At 38.6% G+C, this 21,430-nt stretch overlaps 1 protein-coding gene across 5 annotated transcripts in view; it reads right to left on the bottom strand.

Moving 5' to 3' along the window:
• Positions 1 to 471: 471 nt before the first annotated feature.
• LOC145669704 (uncharacterized) overlaps positions 472 to 21,430 on the bottom strand; it is a 50,492-nt gene continuing 29,533 nt past the window's right edge. For 2 of the 5 annotated variants that reach the window (XM_081738003.1, XM_081737999.1), the window contains one exon: positions 472 to 1,697. In XM_081738003.1, coding sequence (XP_081594129.1) covers positions 518 to 1,528 — 1,011 coding nt within the window. In that variant the 5' untranslated portion in view covers positions 1,529 to 1,697 and the 3' untranslated portion in view covers positions 472 to 517. Of the gene's footprint in view, positions 3,662 to 18,152; positions 18,468 to 21,430 lie in introns of those variants that run through there. The other 3 variants (XM_081738002.1, XM_081738000.1, XM_081738001.1) reach the window with 3 other exon arrangements.

Genomic DNA, 21,430 nt, shown 5'->3' on the forward strand with positions numbered 1-21,430 from the left:
TGCTGCTGGTGTACAAGAACGGTCTATATTTTCTGGTGTACTGACTGTCCTTCAAGGTTCTTCATTTTTCTTGAAGACGAAAGAACCAATTTCTCTTCATTGTTTCACCAATCTGGCAATTGCTTTCCTGTTTCGCACATTAAAATACCGGTCCTGCTTACGTAGCAGCTCTTGCTGAACAACTATACCCTTCTCGTGAACAAAGGCTTCCACCGCTTCAACACGCACGGACACTGGCCAATGCTTACTTATTGTAAACTAAATGGCAGATATCTGTGATCTAGACGGCATGGCAACTAGTACCACCATGCGCTTCAGTTTGGCAGTGTATTTCAATTCCAATTTTCCGTGGTTCACCCTGTAAGTAAACATAGTAGTAAAGTAGCATCATCCCTAGCGATTCATGTTTCCTAAGGCTTTTCATCATCCTTTGTTATTTTAACTTAGTTAATTTGCAAATAATTAGGGAAGTACTAAAGATGCGAATTTTCTTTCATAGATCTTTATTTTTACGTATTTATACATTAGATTCCATATGAGATTGAGCTAGATGATATTTCAAACCACTTATAGCTTGGTATGATACACCACAATAGTCACAAAGAAAATAATCACGTTTTTCATTATGTACTAACATATGCCTCTTAAGATATGCCCCTTTGACATCCTTGTCACATATTGGGCAATTATACCTTTCACACAAGTGCCTCCTCTTTATATGTGAGACAAGATTGCCTTTATTTCTAGTGTGTGCGCCACATATATCACACCAATAAAAGTATGAATCATGAACTTTTAAGTGAACTAATAAATATGTTTTTCTTGCAAATACTTTGTTGCAAACTTCACATTTGTATGACTTTAATCTTTTATGTAGGGTCAAATGGAGTAAAAAATACGACCTTACAGAAAAGGATTTACCACATTCATCGCAAATGTATTTCTCGGTTCCATGTGTTTGTTTATGCCTGAGCAAAGCACCATAATCTGCAAATGATTGTGGGCAAAGCGAACACTTATACGGTTTCTTTTTACTATGAATAATTTTATGTCTTGTAAACGCACTGTTATCTGAAAATGATTTGTCACATTCACTACATTTAAAGGGCTTTATTCCAGAGTGAGTACGAAGATGTCTTTCCAAACCCACTTTCTGCACAAAACATTTTCCACATTGTTTACACGCAAAATCTTTTATGCCAGAATGAATAAGTAAGTGTTTCTTCAAGGCGGCTTTCTGAGTGAATCTTCGTCCACATGTTTTACACGAAAATGGTCTATAACCACTGTGTGTTCTAATATGAATTTCTAGATTCCGCCCTATTTGGAATCCTTTGCCACAAGATTTACATGTGAAGGGGTTGTTCTTCGTATGAAATGAAATATGATTCTTAAGGTCGCATTCATAAACAAAGAAGTCCCCACACTCAGCACACACATGAATGGAATGCAATTTCATGTGTTTGTGCACAAGAGTCATGTTTTTAAAAGTCTTACCACACAAAATGCATCTAATCACATCACGCATAATATCTAATACTACTTTCACGTCACGAACTTTCTGATTATCCTTGTGATCGATTTCAGCATTTTTGGGCTGTTTGCGTGATCTAACTGAAAACAAGCAGCTGTTTCTACCAAAATGTCCACCCAATTTACTATTATCCTTACTTTTTGATGTCTTCTGTTCAGAAATCCTACGAAATGAAAATACATTTGAATCAAGGAAAAGCAAGGTAGAAAACACGTTACGTTAATAAAGCTGAGTATAGGTGTATTCACATAGGAAAAGGTATGGAATACTGATTTATGGAAATTTCGTATGCTTCTGTCTTTATGAGTGGTAATTAATACTTTGCCCGTTTTACTATGTGCATACCTGAATGAAAATGTTGTATAAAACTATGAATATTATGATGTTAATAACAATAGTAATTGCTAAAAGTTCTATAACAAAGAGATCGCTAGACTGGCGCAAAGGCTTACTTGTTAAGTAAGCACTGTCCATAAGCCACTAGCGGTGTGTTACTATGGGTACCTTTGGTACGCAAGAGTTAAAGGGATCGACTACAACAAAGAATACTTGAAGATTCAATTAAATTTACATTTAAAAAGTCGAAAAAATCTATCACAACCGTGGTAAATTTACGTGAGGTAAGTGGAGAGCTACTTGACCTATCGGTATCAGGTTTCTATATCTTGAATTATAATTATATACATTATATTCTCTCAGTAGTACGTTTTGGATATACGTCTAGCAGTTTCTATATAGTATGTTAGTGCAGTTCGTCTTGTTGTAGGAATTACACTATTCAACCATTCATTAATTTTATATTTCTATACCATCCTTGTTTTTTCCTATTATCTCACCCTAAGTAGTACTTCTTCTGCAACACTATCTTAATATTTTTCATTACTTCACATTTTATTTTCTACCCCTATTATTCGTAAGAATCTTGATTTCTTTATTTTTCCTTTCTATTTACCGTTTACATTTTGTACAGGTTGATTTTTTTTTTTTTTGTAAAACTCTCAGATCTCATTTGGGTCTAGAATTTCTAATCGAAGTCCAATTTCCATACGGTTTACAGCAAATGATCAAGGAAGGGTGGGATATATGTTTACTGGTTTAAATTCATTCGGGTTAATATCGGCCACGCCTCAAGAAAAACCGCAAATATTCGCCAGTGTACCTTACAATTGGAATGAAGTGCGGCGCGATTTAAAGATTTCAGTTTTTCTCGTTAGTTGACAACCTCGACAATGTCAATAAGAAAGAGAAAACTGGGCAGTTGTATTGGGAATTATGCTGTATAGTTCTGTGCAACTTTGCATGATAAAGACAATGAGAATAGTGTACTCTTTGGAGCAACATGAGTTTATCGTTCGTTTTGGGAGAACAGAATCTATTGTGGCAACGCAAAGGTCACTAAGAAACAAATTTTCCTCATGCTCTGCCCGAGACAAAAACACAATATGGTCTCTAGTGAACAAATTGGAAGAAACAGGACCGCTTCTGAGTGAGACAGGGAAGGATAAGGACTCTGCAAGTAGTAGGCCCCCCGTTGTGGCGAAATTTGGACTTTAACCCCGATCTTTGTGACGTCATAGGCCAAAGGTCAATGACCTTGGCCCGGAGTCAAAGACCGAGGGGAACTTAGGACCGCCCCTCTAGATTTTGGCAGGGGTACCTTTGTTCACCCCCTAAATTTTGGCAGGGGTACATAGGACCACCCTCATTAAATTTTGGAAATTGGCAAATCTAATAATTTGGTATGGTAGCTTAGGACCAAAGTATGTACCTGTATTAGTATTGGGTTCCATCTCGTTCCATTTTGTGGGGCAAAAAAGTGCCAAAAGTCAAATTTCGGAGCGTTTTGACCTAATTTATCCCCTTTTATGAGGTGCTATTATTTTATATAGTTATATGGCCTGAAGAAATTGAGTTTATTCGCATTCTCGCACTGATTTAGGACAAGAAGAATATGAAAAGAGGTAAACTTAAGTCCGAAGTCCGAAAAAGATGCTCGAAAGCTTGTTCACAAACGAGATGTCCCTCCTCCTCCACATTCACAGCCACTTCGAATCTGTGGTCGACGAGGAAGAGAACTTTGCATCGTCGACACTGGCGAACTTCAAATGCACGAAGCATCCTGGATCCCTGAAAAAGAGGTCAATGTTAGTTCTTTAGATCCTGTTCCACCTTCATCTTCCTTGTCAGTATTTCCTCATGGTCATCATCTGACCGAAAAGGATAGGTGTGATCTCCTTGGGAAAACGACAGTATGCAGTTTTGAAGAATTAAGACTGTTAATTAAGCAATCTTATGCGGTTAAAATATGATTACCATCCTACCATTTTCTAATACGTACCGGTATTTGATTTATTGGCGAAAAACACTACAAATATATTCGGAATACAAGCATTTTGTAATAAAAGTTCTCCCATTAAAAATAGTGTTTTATTACAATAACTCCCAAAATAAGCAAGATTGGTAAAAAACAAAAATACAAAGGTGTTATGTAACGAACGGGGGAGGGGTTCAGCCTTGCGTTACGAAGTGTGACAAGGGGAAGGGAGGGAAAAAATTGGTCAAAAATAGCGTTATGTAATATGTGGACGGTCCCTTAAGACTAAACATTGTGTGTATTGATAGGTAGCCAAGGAGGCCCGTAGCCAGCCCAAAAATATGAGGGGGGCGGTAGAAGTTAGGGGGGTGATCCAACCATATTATAGTTCATCACTATATTATAGTAGTTCATTTGCAAGCTTACCGTGAATATTTTAGGGGGACAGTAAAACTTTAGAGGAGCCCGGCCCCCTAATCCCCATGTGGGTATGGGCCTATAGCCAAGCAACTGATGAAACAAAAACGCATCAATTGTCAGTTTTTTTAAATGACAAGTTACATTTTCTCAGCACTAATAATTGAATGCTTTCCTTATATGAAAATAAGTTTATTTTCATACTTTGTTATTTTCGGATAACAAAAAACTTTATTTCATTTAAGTATGTTGTTTCGCTTTGTAATAATCTATTACTAAAAGACAATTAGTCAAAAAATATTTTGAAAATATTTTTTGTCCCCAAAACTAGTTAAATCCATTAAAGTATAGGACTAGTAAAAGGTCCACAATCAACTGCTAATGGTAATACGTTTTAACATAGTTTAATTTCAAAACAAATAATGGGGTTAAATCTGACCCCACGATAGTACTTTTGCAGTATAAAAATAACGATATTAGTGAAGAGTTAATATGAATTATGTTAATAGGAAATTAAATTAAAAATAGTTTACTCTGCATAATCTAATTTAAGAAAAATAATGATAATAATATAATAAAATAATGCAATAATAAATAGATGGTAATAAAAAAGTTTTATTTTTTTACGGTAATCCTGGATTCTCTCGTGTTGAACAACATGGCTTTCCTCAATGCTGCCTCCAGAAGGGCGATAAATACGTATTAGAAAGCACTCCAGCTCACATTTTTGGTTAGCGAACCACATATAGAAAAATATCTCAAATTTATTTTTCAGACCTGCGCCCCTCCCCCTCAAAAATTCCTGGATCTGTCCCCGATATCGGTTGTTGACAATTAACTGATAATAGTGATAGCGTACCTTTGGAAATGTTTTCAAACGCTCTTTGCATAAGGAACAGTTCTCCGTATTCTGTCTTTCTTTTTTCTTTTCTTTTCATTTTTTTCGTCCTTGCGCTCTTTTACTGTGCTGGAAAGGGACTCCAACTATAAGCAGTGTTTCGCCAGGGCGCTTTAAATTAATAAGTTAAAGCGCCTTCGTTTGGCATACGCTATGTAGAACAGCGAGCAGCTCTGAAGTTGAATGTTTTCAAGACCAAGGCCACCGTCGCATTTTGATAAGTACACTGTCGCGTGACACCCTTAGGGAGTTTGTATGCCACGGCAATTGCACTGTGTGTTTCCGTATGATACTGAGATATATCGTTGGCAAGGAAAATAGTTTTGGAAGGAACCAAAGACGACTGTATATAAAAACATTAAAAAGGTATACTCGGCCTGCAAGACTTACATGCCGGGCTTTACAATGATGAATAAGGACAACCACAGTACATGTTGTGGCATGAAAGTTGTAGTCTATGTATCTGCTATGCGACGTTGCCAAGAGACGCCTAATATTTGGTGCGATCAGGAAAAGGAAAAAAGGAAATGAAATCTTTAAAAAATGAAATGAAATCTTTGAGATTTACGTCCCACGGATATGCCGGTTAGGCTAAAGGAGAAGGTGATAATGAGAAATGAGTGAAAATGGTGGAATGAAGAAAGTGGGAGGAAACGGGAGAACCCCGAGAAAACCCACGAGCACGGTGTTTGTCCACCATAAAGTCCACACGGCGCGAGCTGGAATCGAACCAGGGATCCCAAGCACCGGAGGTGAACGCTCTACCACTGAGCCACCGCGCCCCCAATCAGGAAAAGGAATCACAGACCAGTGTTGGGCAAAATCAATTGAAATCAATTGCAATTGATCAATCAATTTAAAGTAATTGCTCTGAAAATTAATTGCAAATGATTTCAATTGCTAATGATTTCAATTTGTAACTGACAATTAATTTCAATTGCAATTGAATTCAATCATAAAATTTGCAATTAAATTTTCGTCAATTTACACCCTTTGCAATTTTCGTCAATTAATTGGTCACCAGGCAATTGAAACTTTTTAATTGTTAATTGTCAATTGCAAAGGGTGCAATTGAAACATTTAATTGTTAATTGTAATTGACAATTGAAACTTTTGTTAATTGTAATTGTTAATTGCAATTGAACTCAGCAATTAAAACTGAAGATAAGAAGATGTGTGTATATTGTTTTGTCCACTTGTTCCTGTTTTACATATTTCAAATAAGGTACTTATAAGAAATGCTGGATACCTACCTTGCCCCCCCGGGAAGAAAGCCGTGAAATTAAGTATTTTTTAAATATATTATGTTTATGGTTCTATTCCCCTCGAAAGAACTCTATATGCCAGTCATGCATACAATAGGAATGAGCACGAGCGAGTTCGAGCGAGTTCGAGCGAGTTTTCTTTAAAACTCGACTCGACTCGAAGCAGACATCTTTGAGTTCGACTCGAGACCTCGTCTCGAAAAATTTCCCCCAACTCGACTCGAATTCGGATCGAGTTTCCAGTCGAGTCGAGCCAATTCGAGCTAAATCCTTTGTGTAGTTCCAAGTACTACTATCTTCAAGTATCCTACATAGACAATATAACTATCAATGATACTACTAGTACTACTATAACTCATTATTATTATAACACCGTGTACCTGTATAAACATGGAATATAGGCGGCTTTTATCTCAATACTAAAAGTTAGTTGACTGCCGATCTCGGTCGTCAAGAAATCTTCAGGAGGCAAGGACATCGGTCACGAGGTTCTATTTTTGAGTTCAGGAGGAGCAAGTATTCGGACTCGAGCCGAAAATTGTAAAAAGTTATAGGACTCCAGTCAAAAATGTTCAAAATTGCTCGACCCGGGTTTAGAGTTGTCAACGACTCAAACGGCTCGCTCACAGCTCATTCACTTATCAAACCGAACCGAGAAGTGAGCCGAGCCAACAGATCATCCAACCGAGCCAGCTCGAGCCGATGGCTCACACAAGCCGAACCGAACCGAGCTGATTGCTTACCCCAACCGAGCCGGTTCGAACCATCAGCTCATTTAAGCTGACTCGAACCCAGCCTATGGATTCGTTTCAACCGAGCCGAGTCGATGACTCGTTTCTACCGAGCCGGTTCAAGCCATTGGCTCAATTGAACCCAGTCGATGGGTCATCCCAACCAAGCCAGCTCAAGCTGTACGCTCAGTTGAACCGAGCCGAGCCAGTTGACATCACTATCCCGGTTGGGCTTCTGCTTTGGCTAAAAAATTGACCGTGCAGTTCTCAGCCTTGATGGTAAGAACTACAAAAAAAATAAATGAAATCTTGTTTTACGTCCCACGGTTATGCCGGTTAGGCTAAAAGAGACGGTGATGATGGGAAATGAATGAAATAATGTAATGAAGAAAGTAGTAGGAAAGGGGAGAACCCCGAGAAAACCCGCGAGCACGGTGTTTGTCCACTACAAAGTCCACACGGCGCGAGCTGGGATCGAACCAGGGACCTCAAGCACCGGCGGTGAACGCTAAGCCACCGCGCACCTGGTAAGAACTACAGTATATACTTAGGTCTCATATTGGTGCTCACCGCGTCATTAACTCGTTCCGCGACCAACGAATTTCGAGGTACTTTGTTTTGCATCTTTTGTGCGAGTTTTGTGTCGCTTTATGCGCTTATTCCCACATTTTGTGCATCACCGGAAGTGGGTCAAAGTGGGCCTACAAATATGGCGGACAAGTTATTGCTGTTCTGCCACCAATGAATTTCGAGTTCGTTTCCTTCACATCGTTTTGTGCCGTTTTGTGCGTCTACTTCCACGTTTTGTGCGTCATGAGTCCCCGTATTTTCACGTTTTGTGCGTCACCGGAAGTGGGTCAAAATGAACTTCCAAGATGGGACGAAAATGATCAAGAGTTCCGCCACTATCGAAATTCGAGGTCGTTAATTTTTCATCGCGTAACCTTTTGAGCGTCTATTTCGACGTTTTGTACGTCACTGGAAGACGGTCAAAATTTGCCTCAAAGGTGGGACGAAAATGACCCACAGCTCCGCCACTACCGAATTTCGAAGTCCTTCCTTTCGCATCGACTACTGAATTTTCGTGACGTTTCGTGCCCCTATTTCCACGTTTTGTGCTTCACCGGAAGTGGGTCAAAATCGGCTTCCAAGATGGGACGAAAATGACCAAGAGTTCCACCATTGTCGAATTTCGAGGTCGTTAATTTCACATCGCGTACCCTTTTGTGTGCCTATTTCGACGTTTTGTGCGTCACTGGAAGACGGTCAAAATGGGCCTCGAAGGTGGGATAAAAATGACCCACTGCTCCGCCAGTACTGAATTTCGACGTCCTACCTTTTGCATCGACTAGTGAATTTCGTGCCGTTTCGTGTCCTTATTTCCAAGTTTTGTGCGTCACCGAAAGTGGGTCAAAATGGGCTTCCAAGATGGGACGAAAATGATCAAGAGTTTCGCCACTATCGAATTTCGAGGTCGTTAATTTCACATCGCGTACCCTTTTGTGCGCCTATTTCGATGTTTTGTGCGTCACTGGAAGACGGTCAAAATGGGCCTCGAAGGGGGGTTAAAAATGACCCACTGCTCCGCCACTACCGAATTTCGTGGTCCTTCCTTTCACATCGACTAGTGAATGTTCCGTGCCGTTTTGTGCCCTTATTTCCACATTTTGCGCGTCACCAGAAGTGTGTCAAAATGGGCCTCCAAAGTGTGACAAAAATGACCCACTGTTCCGACACTATCGAATTTCTAGATCATTACTTTCGCATCGTTTAGTGCCTGTTTTGAAAGCTTCCTGCGCCTATTTCTCGTCTTGTGCATCACCCGAGGTGAGTTAAACGGGCCTTTAAAGTGGGAGTTAAATGGCTCATTGTTCCGCCACTATCGAATTTAGGGGTTGGTTCTTTCGCATCTTTTAGTGCTTGTTTTGTACGTTTTGTGCGTCGGTGGAAGTAGGTCAAAATGGACCTACGAATATAATGAAATAAGTTAATGTTGTTCCGCTACAAACGAATTTGGAGGACGTTTCCTTCACATCGTTTAATGTGTATTTTGTACCGTTCTGTTCGATTATTTCTACGTTTTGAGCATCACCAGAAATGCGTCAAAATGGTCCATCAAGGTGTGAGGAAATAGAGCCATTTTTCCGCCACTATCGAGTTTGGAGGTCGTTTCTTTCGCATCGTATAGTGCCTGCTTTGTACCGTTTTGTGCTCCTGTTTCTACTTTAGTGCGACAACGAAAATGGATCAAATTGGTCTACAAGTATAGCGGAATAACTTAATGCTGTTCCGTCACCATCGAATGTCGTGGTCGTTTCCTTCACATTTTTATGCATGATTTGTGTCGCTTTATGCATCAGTGCAAGTGGGTCAAAATGGACCTTGAAAGTGGAATGAATATGTCTTTTTCTGCCATATTTGTAGGTCGTCTTTGACCCACTTTCGTTGGCGCACAAAACGTGAAAATATGCGCAGAAACGGTAAATACATGCACTAAACAATACGAAAAAAGCGACCTCGAAATTCGATCTTGGTGGGAGAGTGGGTCATTTTTCTTCCCACATTGAATGCCCATTTTGACACACTACCATTGATTTACAAAACGTGGACATAGGCTTACAAAACGGTAGAAAACACGCACAAGACGATGTGAAGGAAATGACCTCGAAATCGTTCCTGACGGAACAGCATTGACTTGTTCCGCCATATTTGTAGGATAACATTGATCCATTTCCGGTGACGCAGAAAACGAGGAAATAGGCGCACAAAGCGACACAAAAATGGAAATTTAGCTTAATTACATGGAAATTTTAAGTTTGTAAACTTAATTATATGGAAAATGTTATACATTTTTCCTTTACATTGGTCTACTTTACGTTGATTTGGGACTTTTAAATTTTATTCTTTTTTCCACTGAAAAGTATCTATATTTCAACAAGGAAATAATTATGTATTATAATTATAATAATTATCTGTATAATTGAATTCATTGTAATTTGGTTCATAAAAACACTTTACCATTTCGTACTAGCTGTTATGCCCGTTCTTCGCACGGATCAGATAAAATATCAATGTAAACAAACTGAACAACGGGAGAAGAATTAAGAAACATTTCTAAAATTGGACATATTTTGTGTATCCAACAACGTACATGTGTTTTCATTGGGAAGACCGATGGGGGCTGAATTTGAACGTAACACTATCGGCGGTGTCACTATACATCTGAGCAACCCCGATAAATATGGATTCGACACAAATATTGGTCATTTACTGCTACTTTTACATGTCCCGGTGAACGCCCCCTCAGAACCCCTTGGTTTGAGTTGTGAAAAAAACCTCTGGCCCCCAACCAATACCACGAAAACTATGAATGTGACACTAACATCTGCCATTTTCTACTACTTTTTACATATCCCGGTAAAAGCCCCTATGATCATCTGGTTCCAATTTTGAAAAAACAACGCCTTTGGTCCGCAGCCGATGGGGGCTGTATTTGGAAGTCAACGCCTGTGGAAGTATCACCATTCATCTCAGCGACAGCGAAAACTATGGATTTGACACTAATATCGGTAATTTTCCATTATTTTTACATGTCTCGCTACCCCACCCCCAGTGACTCCCGGCCCACATACAATGGTGGCTAAATTTGAAAAAAAAAATCGCTAATGAAAGTATCACTATTGATCTTAGCGACCGCGAAAACTACGGATGTGACATCGGTCATTGTGGATTATTTTTACTTGTCTCGTGACCCCCTTCATAATGTCCCCGTTCCTTAGCTGATGGGGGCTAAATGTGAAAGTAAACGCGGTTTTAAGTTTCACCATTGAGCCCAGCGACCCCGAAAACTATGGATTTGACATAAACTATTTGGATTTGATTTCGGTCATTTTCGATTATTTTTAGATGTCTCAGAATTCCCCCCTCTGGTGACCCAAGGCCCGCATACAACGGTGGATGAATTTGACTCATCGCTAATGGTAGTGTCACCATTGATATCAGCAACCGCGAAAACTATGGATTTGACACTAATATCGGTCATTTTGGATTACTTTTACGTTTCGGTATCCCCCCCCCCCCCGTTGACTCACGGCCCGCAGCTTAATAGAGAGACTTTGGAAGTTAATGCGATCGGAGTTTCACCATTGACATCAGCGACCGCGAAAACTATGAAATCGACACTGATATCGGTCATTTTCTAGTACTTTTGCATGTCCCGGTAGACGCCCCCCTGAGACCCCCTGGTTGAATTTTGTCAAAAACGCCTTGCCTTGGTGTGGGACCTGGACCAAGTTATCTTTGATCAAAATTTGGTAACTCTCGGCCGTCAACTTGTCTGGTCCCCAGGCCGGTCCCGGTAAACGTCCCCCTGAGATCCCCTAGTTCGAAATTAGAATAAAAGCTCTTCGTCTTGATCTGGGGCCCTAGACCAAGCTACCCGTGACCAAATTTTGAAAAGTTTCGGTCCACTCGTCTGGTTTCTTTTGACGCGGATACTTTTTCACTCGCACCTATTTTACGTGGGGCACTTTCGACTCGAACCCTATTGACGTGGGGCCATTTTGACTCCGGCCCTTTTGACCAGGGCTTCTTTGACGTGGGCTTTCTTGTCACCGAGTACGGGTTCTTTTGACCAGGAACCATTTTAATTTGGACCCTTTTGACTCAGGTCCTTTGGTCGCCGAACCCTTTTGACACGAGCCCTTTAGACGCGGGCTGTTTTTGACTCGGGCAGTTTTGTCGTGGGGCACTTTTGACTCGGGCATTTCGGTCCACGCCCTTTTGTCCGTACTCTTCTGACATAGAATATTCATCAGCTGAAGTGCGTGGGGGCATGAGGAAGGTATGAGTAAATAGATGATCAACGATACAGAGCGCAGTAAAATTTGTTACGCAACTGGTCATATGTCTCTCCTCGTGATTTGCACTCCTGATCTCAGGCTTTTGAGCCGTGGAATTGTATTTACCGGGCCTTTTGTTGCTGGGCCTTTTTGACAGGGACCTTTTTGACGCAGGGCGTCTTTGATTCGGCCTCTTTTAACGCGAGGCCTTTTTGACTCTGGGCTTTTTGTCGCGGGCCCTTTGAGTAGGGCCATTTTGACACGGAACCGTCTTAAGCCGTGCCCTTTTGAGGTGTCATTTTTTACCCGGGCATTTTTGAGATAGGGCCTTTTTGTCGCGTCGAACTTTTGATTAGGGCACTTTTGACATTGGGTCTCTTTTGACTCGAACCCTTTTGTCTCCGGTCCCTTTTTACTCTGGCATTTCTGTCTTCGCCCTTTTGTCCGTGCCCTTCAGACAGAGCTATATATATATATTCACCAGCAAAAATGTGGGGGGCAGGGATGAGTAAATAGATGATGAACGATCAGGCGCGGAATTGAGTTTATCGGGCCCTTTTGACGCGGGGCTCTTTTGACTCGGCTCCTCTTAACAATGGGCCTTTTAACTTGGGTCTTTTTTACGCAGGGCCGTTTTGGAGCGGAGTTTTCTTTGACCTGGGCTTTTTTGACATAGGACCCTTTCGACTCGAGCACTTTTGTCGTGGGGCCTTTTTAACCGGGTCCGTCTTGACTCGGGCCTTTCCATTCTCGCCCTTTTGTCGGGCCATTCTGATATGGAACCACATAACACAGAAGCTGAAATGTGTGGGACAGGTGGCGGGTATGAGTAAATCGATTATTCAGGGCGCAGCAAAATTAGTTACGCCACTGGTCATATCTCTTTCTTTCTCCTGATTTCCACTCTTGATTTCAAGATTTTTAGCCGTGGAATTGTATTTACCGGGCCCTTTTGACGCGGGAGCGTTTTGACCAGTGCCCTTTTAAGGCGGGGTCCTTTTTGACCTGGGCTTTTTGACATAGGGCCCTTTTGATTCGTCCTCTTTACTGGTGAGGACCATTTGACCTGTGCTTTTTTGAGGCGGGGTCCTCTTTGACTCGGGGTCTCTTCCCGCGACGATCTTTTGACCCGGTCCCTTTTGACGAGGGAAATCTTTTGACGAGTTTCGACTCGGCACTTTTGTTGCGGGGTCTTTCTGACGGGCCATTTTGACTTCGGCCTTTCTATCCTCGCCCTTTTGTCGGGCCCTTTTGACATGGAATCATACATATATATATATATATATATATATATATATATATATATATATATATATATATATATATAATATTATATTATATATTATTATATTCTTATATATATATATATATATATATATATATTATATATTATATATAAATATAACGCAGCAGCTGAAATGCGCGGGACAGGGGCGGGTATGAGTAAATCGATGATCCAGGGCGCAGTAAAATTACTTACGCCACTTTTCATATCTCTTTCCTTCTCTCTACATTATATCTGGAGATGAAGGTTCTGACTAATAGGCTACAGTGGCGATTTTAAAAAGTAAGAGGATATACGCTATCAATGATAAATCTTATGACTTTTAATATATATAGGGCAATAAATCGAAAAACTCTATATCGGTCTTTTACCTCGCCCCCTTCCCGTTGGAAAAATCCTGCAGGCGTTAGTGATTATCATGTTGCTTAATTACTTTATTATATTGTGCTATACATAGAATAAATATTGTTGTGTTTTATTTAATAATAAGAATCTTATTTACATTTATTGCGGCCCTTGCTTGACGACAGCGAAACATATTCACGTTCAAGTTAATCAGTTTCCATTCTCAAATGAGAACAATGAGGCGAATCAAGTAATTCACTAACTCATTTAGGACTTAGAAAAGTGTCCTGGGAAAATGTCACAGTAAATTCCTGAAGAGTGAAAAGCGCTAGTAGCAGTTGTTAGCAGTTATTAACTTTACATATAGGACAATAAATTGAAAAACTGAAAATATGAATCTTTTCAGAGATGACAGTTCGCTGATGCTTCAAATGTATGCCTTTAATCTCCATACTACGTTATTTCCCTAGTCAAAATAAAAACTCTTCAAAATTAATCACAATTTTTTATGCAACCATCCCTTCCTCGGAGTACTGCGCTGTCACATACCCGTCACGGCGATGTAAAGGCACTTTTGGCGACGAGGATACAAACGATATGGATGATTATGTGACGGAAATGAAATCAGTTTATTGTTCAAGTAGATTTGTACTTCACTTAACATAGCATTTTCAAAATCATTGACAGGTGCAATTGCTTTATTCGTCTCGGTGAAGGAGGAACCATCTGATTTCACAATTTGTGATTCGGTGTACAATAAGGTTTGTGGCAAATCAATATATTCATCACTGCTGCCACTCACTACAAATTCTATTGGTGAATTTTCAGCTATTGAACTAATTGGTTTGTAGCCAATAATACGATTGTCCAGAACACTGGTTTGCGTGGGTAACGTTGAAAAATGTCCAATTCACTTTTCACACATTCACAGGATTGATGATGCAAGAAAGCCATCGTTGAATTAATCCAAAATATCTGGTGACGATGCCAATGATTTCTTCTTCTTTTTATGTGATAATTTGCGTGTCTTTGTAGGGTTGATAGAGTTGTTGATCGTTGGAAGGTCAACCTCAAACTGAGAGCAGTCATCCCATTTTCGTTTTTGATATTCACTTCCCAGCAGTTTTCAACTTACTTTTAGCTTTTTCTTGTAAATTTGATTTTGCCTCTTGCATACGTTGATGAAACGACTCTTCCAGCGGTTGATTCGAGATCACATCATTAATCATATTGGCACCTGATTTTAATAATTCTTTTCCCACAGTTTTAGCTCCTTGCTTCACAAGTGGTAACACTGAACGAAATAACCACCAAGGAAACTTCCAATGCCATGTCCTGCTTGATAGGGACTTCCCACATAGACGTTGCCGATACCGGTCAACGCTTGTTTTTGGTAGTATTGCAAATACGGATCAGTCATGACGACGACGACGGAAATGTAGTTTTGTACACACCGTTCCAAAGGTGAATGGCATACGATGACCTGTGCTATCCCTTATGTCGATTTCCATTTGCACAATTTTTTTTTCACCGGAACATAATGTGCAGGTTTAAAGATTTGTACTGCATGACTTCCAAAAGTATGATTCACAGGATCCATGTTGACAATTCGTAGCAAAGGTACCCATGTATCTCCAACAATGACACATTCAATGTCACAGTAGACGTACATTTGTGATGGTAAACCTAATTGTACATCCGGTGTATATTGTAACTTTGGCATATCTTTTAAATCACTTTTCGGTTCAAATCCAAGCATTAAACTTACACTTGGTGAGAATTCTACAGAGGTATGGCTTTCCTTATTGGGATGTCTTATGAGGCATATATTATTAGTTGCGTCATGAGATATAAATAAATTGGTTTCTGTATGATGTGTATTAATTGCATGAATAAGATCCCGTATATTGTTAAAATAGCGTACAGGGATTGTTACAACCTTCCACGATTCCTCATCATTACTACTTGATGATTTATAATATATTTTATTGTTTTCACTGTTAATGTTCCGTAAAGAATGTGGATAATGAATCTCTACAATTTGTACATTCCATTTCTGGCGGAACTCTACACGTCGTTGTAATTTAGTAATATACGAATTCAATGTATTTTCTGGAAAATAATCGATCGAACTATTACTGGAAAGTGTAACGTAAAAATCTTAAAGTTCCATTTTTCTTCTTCTTCAATGAAGTTCCAGGGATCCACGAATTGAATGAGGTACGATATCCTTTCCACTGGACGAGATATTCCTTTCTGCGACCTTTTGTTCTTGTACGTAACAGTTTGTCGATGAGGAACGTCGAAGGGAGTGGTACTGATTGTAATTCTTCTCTACAGAAAACACCACCGATGAGTTGATGATTTAAATCCTCTAGTCGATACATTGGTGGGTTTCTTGATACAATGGCTTTTACTCTAAATATTTCCCGAAGTCCAGTTCTTGAGGTAACTTATGTCAAAGATACGTTTTCCTTTACTAATACGAATAGTATAATCAAAAGTATCTTGTTTTGAACGTTATAGTTTTTCGTCGTGTAAGTTATGCCACACATCCAGTAAATTGTCCTGAGAAACGTTTGCAGGTGCCATTTTAATATTGGAATGTCGACTTTCATTGTACGCATTTACAAGGCAATACTTTGATGTAAGTGTATGTTTGATATTTGACAAAGTATTTCCACATACGATGTTTCAATATCTGATTAAATCTTTTTGCGATACTGGCTTTAATATCTGGATCCTTTGTTGTAACATGTTGCACGTTGTTTCCTGAGAAACGTTTGTACTGTCTTGTTCGTAAATTCAGTTCCTTGATCACTACGTAGCCCAATTGGTTTCCTGTCCTGAAAAATCATTTCAAATGCATTCACTATACTCGGCACCTTTTGATTTTAGTGGTACAGCCCACCCGTACCGACTAAACACATCAATCACTGTAAGAAAATAACGGTAATTGTCATTATAGTTTTGAAGTGATTGTAAATCATTCAAATCATATTCTCATTGATCATCAATTTTGTTGACAAAAATCTCAACGAAAACGACGACGTACAGGACGATATAACGTGTGGGTAGGTTGTTTAACCAAAGTTTTATTTTTGCTAGATGTATAGATATTTCTGTGGCTTGCCATAATTTCTTTGCAGTAGAAGACGATGCATGATGTGCTGGATTATAATAAATGGATTTCAACTTTCTGTTTATGGTTTGTACGTTGACCATTGTGGAAAAAATACGGTTTCTTTTTGGTCGGACTTCTAAAACATCATCATCATATCTTCTTCTCCGGAAGAAAATAATTGTGGTGCACGTTTTGGTTGTGCAGATCCTTCAGATGCTATTGTACTATTATGTTTGACAACATAGTTTAATCTTGGTGAATTACCAATTAATTCTTGAGGTGTGTTTGACGATGCAAGGTAGTTGCAAAAGTTCCCAGCCTTGAGGATGAGAATGTTTCCTCGGTCGAGTCACATGACACATTAAATCTACAATATTGGATCCATGTAGTTTACACTGTTCCTTTATGATCCCAAGTAATTGCGTCATCTTGTTTTAAACGACGGAATAGTAATTCGGCTTACTTACGATATATTTGTGGTATTGCGGTTAAAATTTCTTGCTTCGTGCTATCGTCAACATTCTGAACGTCATCATCAGGTTTCATTGATGTAATTGTAAGTGGTATTGGTTCTTACTGTTTACGTACCACATAAAGATATTTCTGTAATATTCTTTTGTACTGATTCAATTTTCCTTCATTACTTGGATACGATGTATTCAATATAGACTGCATTTCACGATCGAGATTAGATTCTCGATTTTCACTCGCACGGGATGATAATGCATGCGTTCGTTGAAGCAGTTCTGGTGGCACTAAAACAATCTTCTTGCTATGTTCCATGATGTTTATTGTTTAAACAAAATACTGGATAACACAGTTCCTACAATAGGAGCAAATAATGCAGGTAAGAATCCTCCTTCTTCTACGGCTAAATGTTTCTTCTTTTTATCCAATGATTTTGTATTGTCCACGAGATAGCGGAGCGTGTTCTTGTAAGGCTTTAATCTTGCCTTCTGCGCACGTCAATGGAACATTGCCTTTTAAGACATTATAACAACATTCACAAATACTATGAATTAATGAAGCGTCTGTATTGACAATAATAGCTTTACGCAATCTCGGTTTAGCTTTGTGCAGAGCACGTAGCAGATCAGCGTGTTTCACTGTAGGAGATATCGTGACAGACTAAGTCATCCTTTTCACATGCACAATAATTTAAACATGTTTTGTTGGTATGTAAACATAATGATGCAAATCGTCGGGAAAAATATTTGTACGAAATCGCATTTCATCGGATGTATCTTGTTTATGATCCATCAGTAAATAGCCATGTGGATTTTTTGTTGCGTCTGCATAACTTTCTTGTAGAAACAGTGTATGATCAGGCATGATTTGATAGCTCATATGCTTGATTTGTGACTTGTCACGCGGATTTTTAAACGCCTAATACGAACAATTTAAACTCATATTTCTATTTGCTTTACTTTGATAAAATACATTTTTCGTTATAAATATCACACAATAAATATCAACAATATCACTATTCACTTCTCGCATATGGTCATCAATAACCAAATGTGGTCCATCTTGAGGCTGAAAATCTTTCATTCGTGGAAGTCCTTCGTGAAATTCTATTGGAACCGCCATTGTCGCCTACACTTCTTGCCATTCTGCATAATACCAGTATATCTGACGAAATTTATTATTGATCATGGTTGGGAGATTACAGCAATCGGTTCACAAAAGACGTTTCTCCACACCCACTAGGTCCTGCGAGAAAACATGTAAATGGATGATTCCACTGTGTATCTATGATGAACACTAACAACTTGTTTCAAATGTCATGCGTAATTAAAGTGACTATTTTTTAGTTTGTAAATTCTTGCACTTACTGGTAAATGTTGGCGAGAAACGGAAAACTGTTTATCTGTTTATCGAATATTTGAAAACCGTTTATCTGTTTATTGAATAGTTGAAAACCGTTTATTTATTAATCGAATAGTTAAAAACGATAAAATTTGAGGTTAACCGTGAAAGTTGATCACTGTTTGATTTTAAATTGTATTTGAAATTTTTCGTTTCAGAATTTTGTTTCAAAATTTTTCGTTTGAAATTTTTGTTTGAAAGTTTTTGTTTTGAAAATTCTTTAGTTTAAAACTTTTGTTTGAAAGTTTGTTTTAAATTTTTTGTTTTGAAATTTTTTTCGTTTCAGAATTTGAAAATTTTTGTTTAAAAGTTTTCGTTTCAATTTTTTTTGTTTGAAAATCTTGGTTTGATTTTTTTTTAGTTTGAAAGTTGAAAACATTTTTAAATGCAATGGATTTTGTTCAAAATTTCCACGACTCATAACATATATTGTCGTATCAAAGACTCGCGCATCAAAACCAAATCATCAATCTCGTGACCCTAGTAGCATTTGACACCATAAGGGTCCTACCAAATTGAAAAGGGATACCCGTTCATACCTTATTACCTTATCAAAGTGGATAAATTGAGTCAATAACCGAACACGTGGTTGTACTAAAAATTTGGCAATTTACCCATGAAAGAACCACCGAAATTTATCATGATATATATTTACGTCCTGTAAATGCTTAAATTGCACCATTTCCAAAAATGAAGGGGTGGTCCTATGAGCCCCTGCCAAAATTTAAAGGGGTGCACTAATGTACCTATGTGTTGTGATAGGGAATGGATCCCTATACATGACCATATAACCATATAAGGTAATAGGACCTCATCAAAGGGGATCAATCGGGCCTAAAACCAAACCCGTGGTACAACGTATTGCTTACGTTTATATTTTGGCAATTTTGTACCCCTAAAAGGGAACGAGGTGGACCACCCAAATTTATCATGATACATACTAGGGTTCAGTACTATGATACCAAATGTAATTGGGCAATTTCCAAAATGTAAGTGGTGGGCCAAGATACCCCTCCCCAAAATTTAAAGGGGTGCATCAATATACCTATATCTTATAAGAGGGAATGGACCCCTGTTTACGTCCATATAACCATTTAAGGCAATAAGACCTCATCAAAGGAAATAAATTAGGTCAAAATCCTCCGAAATTTCAAATTTTGGAAATTTTTTAACCATGAAAGGGAACGAGGTGAACCAAAATTTATAGTGATATATATTATGGACTTATACTATATTACCAAATGTCTAAATTGGGCAATTTCCAAAACTTTAGGGCGTGGGCCAAGGTACCCCTCCCAAAAATTTAAAGGGGTGCACTAATGTACCCATGTCTTGTGAAAGGGAATGGACCCCTGTGTACGCCCATATAACTATATAAGGTAATAAGACCTCATCAAAGGAAATAAATTAGGTCAAAACCGTCTGAAATTTGACTTTTTGGCACTTTTTACCCATCGAAAGGGAACGAGATTGACCCCTTTACTAATAGAGGTACATACTATCCTCCTAAGCTACCATACCAAATTTTCGATTTGGCAATTTCCAAAATCTAGAGGGTGTGGTCATAATTACCCCTTGGTCATTGACCTTTGACTTATGACGTCACATAGGTCGGGGTCAAATTCCAAACTTCGCCACAACGGGGGGCTACTACTCCGCAGGCGAGTGTTGTAAAGATATCAGTTATTGACTCCTTAAGTCGCCGAAGAAATATCTCCGTCGTTTGTTGGAAGAAACCGGTTATAGCTGTACAATATCTGATTTATTGGTATTAATTCCAATTGTAAGGTACACTGACGAATATTTTCTGTTTTTCTTGAGGCGTAGTCCCGGATGAAGTTAAACAAGTAAACATAGTCCCATAAATCTCCCATCCTTTCTTGTTTATTTGTCAGAAACCACACGAAAATCGGGCTTCGGTCAGAAATTCTAGACCCAAATGAAGTCTGTGAGTTAAAAAAAATCATCCTGTGTTTTCGTTAATAATTATACTACCTAAGAGTTGGAATCTCCTTTCCTTGGTAACATTTCTAGAATTATCACAGTCTCAATCATTCTGTAAACCATTGGTTTAATCCTTCCCCATATTTATTTAAATGTGAAGCTATTTTCACAATTTTTGTGTGACTTTTCTGATATCATTTCCTTGTTTACTCAGATTCCGCCACGGTAGGCGTATGATCAAAAAGTCAAAAATACTAATTCCACTGTAACCGTATAGCGAACTTGTATTTACGCACAAAATGGACTTTTAAAATACGCACACACTGTTCAAAAAGGAAGAAGAAAAATATAAAGAGAAATAGAAGTAATTTCTTTTCTGTTATTATGATTGGTGTTCTGTTGTGATGGTGATATGACATGTTTTGTAAGATGTCATAGCAACGGAAAGCATATAATATATAGAGAGAATCCATCTTGCAAAAACTACATGTACAATATTTCAAGTGTGCGAATGTTTAACCTACTACGTACTACAAAAAAAAAAAAAAAAAGAAAAGAAAAGAAAAGAAAAAAGAAAGAAAGATAATATCGAAATGAAGTGTTTAGATGAACTTTGGTGAAACGGTAACCTAGATTATATATATAAATATACGGACTGAGGGCTGTAACGACATATATGATATGCAAAGCAAGCATTAAGCTCATTACAAACTGGTGTTTTCCGTAGGAATACACATTTATTGGTCGTTATAAATTGGTGTTTTCCGCTCCAGGATTACATTATTTTTCATGGGCCTTTCGTTATAAATGGGTGTTTCACCGCATCAGGAGATTTGTGAGAAGTAAACAATCTCCTAAATAAC

Source organism: Thermobia domestica, chromosome 14 (assembly GCF_964235325.1).
Source record: "Thermobia domestica chromosome 14, izTheDome1.hap1.1, whole genome shotgun sequence".
Classification (NCBI taxonomy): Eukaryota; Metazoa; Arthropoda; class Insecta; order Zygentoma; family Lepismatidae; genus Thermobia; species Thermobia domestica.